This window comes from Colobus angolensis, unplaced genomic scaffold (genome assembly GCF_000951035.1).
Source record: "Colobus angolensis palliatus isolate OR3802 unplaced genomic scaffold, Cang.pa_1.0 Scaffold10, whole genome shotgun sequence".
Taxonomy (NCBI): Eukaryota; Metazoa; Chordata; class Mammalia; order Primates; family Cercopithecidae; genus Colobus; species Colobus angolensis.
In genome coordinates, this window is record NW_012110919.1 from 20,574,785 (window position 1) to 20,583,947 (window position 9,163).

General features: G+C 46.6%; 1 protein-coding gene across 1 annotated transcript in view; it reads left to right on the forward strand.

Annotated features, from left to right (window-relative positions):
* The window catches only part of ACACB (acetyl-CoA carboxylase beta), a 175,585-nt gene that overhangs the window by 154,222 nt on the left and 12,200 nt on the right, over positions 1–9,163 (forward strand). The window contains 5 exon segments of the mRNA XM_011937064.1: positions 1,916–2,036; positions 4,391–4,501; positions 5,392–5,535; positions 6,602–6,722; positions 8,528–8,624. Of these exon segments, the coding sequence (XP_011792454.1) occupies positions 1,916–2,036; positions 4,391–4,501; positions 5,392–5,535; positions 6,602–6,722; positions 8,528–8,624 (594 nt within the window).

A 9,163-nucleotide genomic window follows, 5' to 3' on the forward strand; every position in this document is an offset into this window, starting at 1 on the left:
GGTCTGTTCTTTGAGAGCATTCAGAGGCTACTGACTATCTTTTCCAGCACAAGTTATGTTTTTCTTAGTGGCATTAACTGATTCAGGATTTCCCAGACTGGGTTTTTTTGCAATGTTAGTGATAAGTTGGGGGGAAATTCCATAGTCAGATGAGTTTGGGAAACACTGGGTTAAATGAGATCTCATAAACATCTTTATTGCAGGCCTTCTCAGTATCTGTAGCACGCTGTATTAGCGTTCTCCAGAGGGATGGAACTAGTAGGATATATGTATATATGAAAGGGACTTTATTAAGGAGAATTGACTCACACGATCATAAGGTAAAGTCCCATGATAGGCCGTCTGCAAGCTGAGGAGCAAGGAAGCCAGTAGTGGCTCGGTCTGAGTCTAAAAGCCTCAAAAGTGGGGAAGCCAACAGTGCAGCCTTCAGTGGCCAAAGGCCCGAGGGCCCCTGGCAAACCACTGACATAAGTCCAAGAGTCCAAAGGCTGAAGAACCTGGAGTCTGATGTTTGAGGGCAGGAAGCATCCAGAGTGTGAGAAAGATGAAAGCCAGAAAACTCAACAAGCCAGCTTACTCCACCTTCTTTCGCCTGCTTTTTCTAGCCGCTCTGGCAGCTGGATGATTGGATGGTGTCCACCCACATTGAGGGTGGGTCTTCCTCTGCCAGTCCACTGACTCAAATGTTAATCTCCTCTAGCAGCACCCTCACAGACACACCCAGAAACAATACTTTGCATCCTAAAGTTGACAATATTAACCATCACACATGCTAAAGTGCATTGTGAATCTCTAACAGAGGCTAGCTGGACAGTGTTTCTCGTGCTTATTATGTGGCCCTGAAATCTTTGATTGATTGACTGTGAACAGGCTTCCTCTGTGTACCCGCATCTCTCTGAGACCATTGGAGGAATATGGGCTGAGGGTGACATTTCACAGAGACAGCCTTTGCTCAAGCAGACATCTTTTTTTTGTATAAACCAAAAAGTATCTGAGACAGGTCTCAATCAATTGAGTTTATTTTGCCAAGGTTAAGGACACATCCAGAAGCAAAGAACACGGAACCATAGAAACCATCTGTGGCGAGGCCTTCAGTGTTTAAAGGAGAAAAGCAGCCTGGAGGGGAAAGAGGGAAGTTCTGGTAATCACATGTTGCAAGAGAAAAAGCGCAGGCAGGGAAAGTCAGTTATGTATTTTTGTGCTCAGGAAGTCAGCACTTTCTATAAGATAAGGTGGACATAGAGGAACTACCTGTGGAGATATTTCACCTTTTATCTGTATCTGTCTGCTTACAAAAGGAACGAAAGGAAAGGCAGCTTGCACGACTCAGCTTCAGCTTAAATTGTTCCTTTTGGCATTGTGAATCGTGGTCCTAGTTTTTATTTTCCGTTCACAGATGGGAGCAGGGTGATGAATGATTTATTTATTTATTTATTTTTTTGAGACAGAATCTTGCTCTGTCACCCAGGCTGGAGTGCAGTGGTGCAATTTTGGCTCACTGCAACCTCCACTTCCCAGGTTCAAGTTATTCTTCTCCCGCAGCTTCCCAAGTCGCTGGGATTACAGGCGTGTGCCACCACATCCAGCTAACTTTTGTGTTTTTAGTAGAGATGGGGTTTCGCCATATTGGTCAGGCTGGTCTCAAACTCCTGACCTCGAGCAATCTGCCCACCTCGATCTCCCAAAGTGCTAGGATTATAGAGCAGGGTAATGATTGTTGATTCCATACTTGCCCTTTTAGAAATCTCAGCACCCATTGTGAGGGTGCTAGATGCCAATTTCATTTTGCCTCTGGATGCTTTGTCTGCTTCCAATCTCTCACCTTGCTGCCCAGTCAGTCCCTCCTTGGAAAATGCATCCACCTTGGATTTTTCTGGGCTAGAGCCCAGCCTTTAACCTGTGTTTGCTTTTGAAGATACATGATCACGGATATCATCGGAAAGGATGATGGCTTGGGCGTGGAGAATCTGAGGGGCTCAGGCATGATTGCTGGGGAGTCCTCTCTGGCTTACGAAGAGATCGTCACCATTAGCTTGGTGAGTCCTCTTCTATTTTCTCTTACTTTTCAACTTTCCATTATAGAAACTTTAAAATAGTCACAAAATTAGAGAGAATCAATAATGAACTCCATGTGCCCATCACATACCTCCTACAGTTACCACATGATGCCCCACCGCTATTTCCTCAGTCTCACCCCCATCCCCTGCACCCTGTTTTAGAGTATTTTAAAGCCAGCCCCCATCATGTCTTTTCATCCACAAATACTTAAGGGTAGATTTTTTTTTTTTTTTTTTTTTTTTTTTTGAGATGGAGTCTTGCTCAGTCGCCCAGGCTGGAGTGCAGTGGCCGGATCTCAGCTCACTGCAAGCTCCGCCTCCCGGGTTTCTGCCATTCTCCTGCCTCAGCCTCCTGAGTCGCTGGGACTACAGGCGCTCGCCACCTTGCCCCGCTAGTTTTTTGCATTTTTTAGTAGAGACGGGGTTTCACCATGTTAGCCAGGATGGTCTCGATCTCCCAACCTCGTGATCTGCCCGTCTCGGCCTCCCAAAATGTAAGGGTAGATCTTTAACAGATAAGGACTCCCACCCTCTTCCCCTGCTTTTTAAAAACATAACTGAAATACAAATATTACATCCAACAGAATCAGCAATATCACTGGAACCCAGTGTGGTTTAACAGTTGTCTCAAAATACCCTTTTCTAGTGATTTGTTTGAATCAGGGTCCAATCTCATCTTATTTTAAAGGTATTGAATGTTTAGAAGAACTTTTATCTGACTTTAACTGGCATATAAGGAGTAGTCCCCATCCCATCCCCATGGTCTTTCCAAAAATGTTTTCTGTTTATAGTAGTAGTACTACTGTAGTACTATGGTAGTACTGTAGTAGTAGTAGTAGTAGTAGTAGTACTATGGTAGTACTGTAGTAGTAGTAGTAGTAGTAGTACTATGGTAGTACTGTAGTAGTAGTAGTAGTAGTAGTAGTAGCAGCAGCAGCAGCAGCAGTAGTAGTACTAGTAGTAATTCTAGTACTAGCAATAGTAGCAGTAGTGGTGGCGGTGGTGGTGGTGGTGGCGGTGTTTGTGGTGGTGAATCTGTATGGGTCTAAGGCAGAGTAAGACCGAGGTAAGTTTCTCAGCAGGAGTGAAAGTTTATTAAAAAGTTTTAGAGCAAGAACGAAATGAAGTACACTCAGAAGAGAGCCAAGCAAGGCAAACTTGAGAGATTCAAGTGCCTCATCTGACCCTTTTGGGTTTTTATGCGTTGGCATGATTCTAGGGTTTGTGTTTCTTCCCTTGGGGTGGGCTGTCTGCATGCAAGTGGCCTGCCAGCACTTAGGAGGGGCCGCATGCACAGTGTGTTTACTGAAGTTGTGTGCATGCTCACTGGAGGCCTTCTTCCCTTACCAGTCAAGTGTTCCTAGAAGCAGATCACGTAGCAGATAAACTCTGCCAGCTTGCCTCTTGGTGTGCATGCTTGAGCCCACCTGCCCAGCAACCGAGATCTGACTGGGAAACTGCTGATCACTGGCTTCGGGTGTTTTCATCTATCAGGAGCCTGCCCGTCCCTGGAGCCAGCTGTGACCAATTGTTATTTTAGAGCGACACTTTAACAACCCCCTAACTATCACCTGATGGTTGCCTTCCTCTCCTGCCCTGCTCATGTCTGCCTACCTACCTACTCTAACAGCAGCAGCAGCAGCAGCAGCAGCAGGAGTAATAGTGCTCTTTAATGATAAACTGCCCTGGAAGGCCTTATTTTTACATGCAGTGTTGAATCTTCAGTTTCCAAGGTGGTAAATGTTGGTCATAAGCATCTTCCTTGGGCTTGTTTTCTAGCTTATATGTACAGTCTTTTTACTTTGAAGTCATTTAGGACCCACCACAAGTTATAAGATAGTACAGAGAATTTCCAAGCACCCTTCACCCCCTCTTCCCCCATGGCACTCACATAACCCTAGTACATTATCAAGACCAGGAAATTGACATTAGCACAATATTGTTAACTCAGTACAGACCTTATTTGAATTTCACTAGTTTTTACATGCACTCCTAGGTGTCCTTTTGGTTGTTAAGAGGCTGCAATGGCCCATGAATGCCCAAGCTCAGAAGAGCTACACACAAGCCTCTTAAGATCTGAAATGTTCAGTGTCTGCTGCTTGTCTTTACGGCTGTCTTTGTTAACTGTGTTATTTCCATATAGGAATCCAAGCTCAATAAAGTGGCCCAAAGAATAGGCTTTTGCCTCTACTGAGGTTTGGCTTCAAATTGGGTTGCCGTTGGTCAAAACATAACTTCCTATTTGGGCCCAGCAGGTTCCTGGACTCTTCCCTGCTGTGGGGGCTGGGTCCCTCGCCACTCTCCAGAATTCAGAAGGCGTCCTCTCTCCACAGGTGACCTGCCGAGCCCTTGGGATCGGGGCCTACTTGGTGAGGCTGGGCCAGCGAGTGATCCAGGTGGAGAACTCCCACATCATCCTCACGGGAGCAAGTGCTCTCAACAAGGTGACGAAAAAGGGGCCTGTGCGGAGTGGATTCTTGGGGGCCAGGAGTCATTTTAACATTCCCGTTGGTCTCTGATCGGGGATTTTTCTCAATATGAAACCAGTTTCATTCCTACTGATACAAGAACTCTTTTTTTCCTATTTGCAGTTATCTGAGCTCCTTATGAGAAAAAAAAAATAGTTTTAGGCTATTCTGGTGGATCTAACTCCCTGTATTACTGATATTTTAAAAGAAATTATTAAAGCAAAGAAATTTCCATAACGCATTGCAGAAAATTAGAAAAGGACCCCCCAGAAGAGTAATTTTGCAGCTTCTCTCATTCTGGTATAGCTCCCTCTCATCTTCTGTCTTTATGTGGCTAATTTATAGTGGATACACAGTTTTGTATTCTGCTATTGTCACTGTATTAAAACATTTTCCATGTTGAGAAGTCTCTATACTTAATGTCTGCTCAAATCCCAACCAAAGTCTCCAAGTGTGGTTCTTGAACCAACAACATCAGCATCAGCATCAGCATCAGCTGGGAACTTTTTGGAAATGCAAATCCTCAAGCCCTGCTGCAGACTGGCTGAATCAGAAACTCTAGCTAGGGTTTTGCTTTGGAGATGGTCAAGGTAGCAGTCAGCAGCATCACCGGTTCTCAGACTGGGCTCCATGTTGGAATTACCTAGAAACTAAAAAACAAACAAAACACAAAAACTAATGCCTGGGTCCCAGCCTCATAGATTCTGATATAATTGGTCGGAATGTAGCCTGAGCATCAGGATTTTTGAAATCCACTGGGTGATTCTAATGTGTAGCTAGGATTGAGAAGTGCTGAGATGATTTCCAAACAGGTGGTAGAGCCCTGCTCCATGCAGGACGTTGCTAACCATGTTGTGTCAAAGCAGGTCCTGGGAAGAGAGGTCTACACATCCAACAACCAGCTGGGTGGCGTTCAGATCATGCATTACAATGGCGTTTCCCACATCACCGTGCCAGATGACTTTGAGGGGGTTTATACCATTCTGGAGTGGCTGTCCTATATGCCAAAGGTGCAGTACTCCCCCTGCAGCTTAGAGCCTGGAAGACTCTATCATCAAGCTCACGGGCTAATTGTGTCCCTGTCACCTCCTGGGTGGTGTGGGAGGCTGGGGAGCAGGAAGCACTACACATGTGGCTGGGGTTGATTTTTCTTACTCCTTCTTTCTTCTCTCTCTGATGCCTAGCCCTGTACTAGCTGTCCTTTGCTCTTTTGGTGGCACTAATGCCATTGTAAGGATGCTATCTGTTGATCCTTTAGAAAGACGTAGTATTGCCTCTTGACGAGAGGCAGCACTGGACAATACTGAATCTTCAAGCTTTACAATCACGCTGGATTTGATTCCTGGATTCCTCCTCAGTAGCTATAAGACACTGGGAGAGACCCTAAGTTTTTCCGAGCCTGTTTCCTCATCTGTGAAACGGGAATAATAGCATCTAACTCATGGTGTTATCATGATGATTAAGTGAAGTGATATTTAGAGCACAGCATTTGATAGGTCCTCACCAAAGTAAGAAGGGGACAATAGTGGGCACAGTTCTTGGTTAACTGTAACATTCCTAACAAATGAGTGAGGTTGTCTTTCTTCATTATAATCATTTCTGAGAGGTTGGGTTTCCAGAGTTCAGGTCATTCCAGATCTTCTGCCAAGAACCCCAAGTCACAAATGTCAGTTTGTATTCCCAAGTGCCCCTTTTCCCCATCTGCATGCCATTTGTTACCACTCTCTGCAACCAATCTCTTTTTCTCTTTTTCTTTCTTTTAAGATGTTTTTCCTCCTATCTGACCATATAAAACAGTAGCAACCCTTTCCTGTGTTTCTTTAACTTCCCAGCATCAGTGATGCCATGTGAACTGGGAAGCACACTCAGGAGTTCATCAACTAGATTTCGGAAGAATCCATGGGATGGCCAGTCCTTATCTGGCATTTTCCAATCAGAGCAGTGGCTTCAGGAGCCCTAGGGAGGGGATATTGGTGCATAACCAGGCATAATCATAGTCAGAGGAGCAAAGTGCTGATCAGAGGCATGGTTGACAAGCACCACAGACTGAGTCAGAGACTTGGCTTTCTTTTTTAGGATAATCACAGCCCTGTCCCTATCATCACACCCACTGACCCCATTGACAGAGAAATTGAATTCCTCCCATCCAGAGCTCCCTACGACCCCCGGTGGATGCTTGCAGGAAGGCCTCACCCAAGTAAGTTCTAAAGTATTTTGCCTAGGACCTCGTCTTGGGTTTCTTTCTAGGGCTTGAGACAAAGGAGCACTTAGGTAGAAGGCTTGATATTTGTTCTCATATCCCAGAGTGGTACACCTGAAATCAAATGCAGGGAGAGTGGAGAAATGGAGATTTTATTCCAGGCTTTTCCTCAGCCATTGACCCAGAAGGGGTGGAAACAGCCTCCAATTTCTGGAGCTAATAGATGGAGGTGGGGTGCAATGGTGGTCATGGTCTCCCTCCCCTGATGCTCCATGCTCCGTGGTCTCTAACTGCCCCACTGTCTCATCAGTAGAAAATTCAGTGCTGAAACATCAGAGTTTCAAAGAGAAGACTCTATCTTTCTCTCTTTCATTCTCTCTTACAAAGGAACTCTGTGAGTTTACACAGGATAGATAATTTGGTCTCTTCTTTTTTTTTTTTTGAGACAGTGTTGCTCTGCTGCCTGGGCTGGAGTGCAGTGGCGTGATCTTGGCTCACTGCAATCTCTGCCTCCTGGGTTCAAGTGATTCTCCTGCCTCAGTCTACTGAGTAGCTGGGATTACAGGTGCCTGCCACCACACCCAGCTAATTTTTGTGTTTTTAGTAGAGATGGAGTTTCACCATGTTGGCCAGGCTGGTCTTGAACTCCTGACCTCAAGTGATCTGCCTACCTCAGCCTCCCAAAGTGCTGGAATTACAGACATGAGCCACCATGCCTGGCCAATTTGGCCTCTTCTATACCTACACACACACACACACACACACACACGTGGACACGTGAACACACATGCACATGCACATGCACACACATTTTTGCGTATACACATTCTCTCCTTTTCTCTGAAAGGGATGAGTTTCTCTCTTGGAGGTATATTATTTCATTCTGAGCAACCAGAACACAATAGGAAAGCTGAGCTGCTCCTGTCACTATATCCCAAATCTAGAATTTCACATGCTGCTACCTTTAGACTTGGCTGCTCCTCGGCTGTGCGATGCAAGAGAGGTGACCCTCGAGAGCGTGCTAGACTCTGGCCAGTGCGAGGAGCCCTGTGGCTTCCTTCTCTCTCTTTTCATTTCTCTTGGGCTTTCTGGCCTGTAAACACTGAGGGGGCTGCTTATCTCAATTAAAAAATGTTCAGCTTCTCACTGTCAGGCCAGTCCTCAGCAGATGCTGAAGTTGGGCTGTTGCGTGCCTGGGTTCCGGGCCTCCCACGCCTGAAACGCCTCCCACTCTGGCTGTGCCTCCTGGTCAGAGCCACAGCCATTTATGCTGTCGCATGGATTTAAGTCGTTTCCTTCCCACCGATGGCTGTGGTTGACATCATCATATTCTCTCTCTGTCTCTCTCTGGGAAATTGAAACTTTTTCCTCAATTAAGTGGTTGTTAAGCTGCAGCCAGCAGCTAGCAGGTGAGGGATGAGTTTTTTGGGGCGGGTGTTCCGTTCCTGAAATCCCACCTTCCGGAGGTATCTGTCCACTCTCTGCATCTTAGGAAGAGAGGGCAGAGGCTGTGATTAGAATCTCAGCGTGTTTGGAATTGGCTGGTTGTCGATGGTAGTCAGATATTCCGTGTGGACTGAATTCTTGACTTGGTATATTTATTGCAGCCTTGTTTGTCTTTTGAGGTGTTTTGGGAAGGGGGGAAAGGGGTTGGGACCTGTGTGGTTGTAGGTAGAAAGGGGTATCTGGGCTATGAGGTTAAAGCCAGGCTGTCCTTAGGGAGATTTTACGCAGCCACGTGTGTCCTGGGGGCCCCCAGCCACCTGGCCCTCCAGCCCAGGCTTCTGCCCTTCTGCCCACAGCTCTGAAGGGAACGTGGCAGAGCGGATTCTTTGACCATGGCAGTTTCAAGGAAATCATGGCACCCTGGGCGCAGACCGTGGTGACAGGACGAGCAAGGTAATCATGAAGACGGGAGCAGGCTGCCCATGTCTGGCTCACCAGGCATTGGGACCTCCAGGTGTGAGACCACAGACCTCCAGGGGCAATTTGCTTCTGGGCCTCAGGATTTTCTAAAAGAAAAAACCAATTTGGGGGATGGTTTCTGGAGTGTCTATGTGTGCCCTTAGAAGGTATCTGAGCCAACCTCCTCCTGAGGCCTGGGACCCCTGCCTGTAATCAGGCCCCAGGCCACGAGGGCTAACAACTCCACTGGGCATCAGAAGGTGGCCTTGTGTGCTGTCCTCAGAAAACTTCACAGACACTGGCACTCTGCCTTCCACTGTCGGGGAGCCATGGACAGGAGCCCTGTTGTATGCCAGTGTTGGTGGGAGGCTGAAATGCTTGCATGCTTTCCGAGCTGGGCAGCTCACCCTTCAGCCTTGTAGCCTTCATGTCTTTGGACAGCTCCACCTGCCTGAAAGTTCCTCCTTGTAATGGGCCCAGAGCTGCATCCTCATCATTTACCACTCAGGTTCCTGGTACGATGTCGCAGCTGT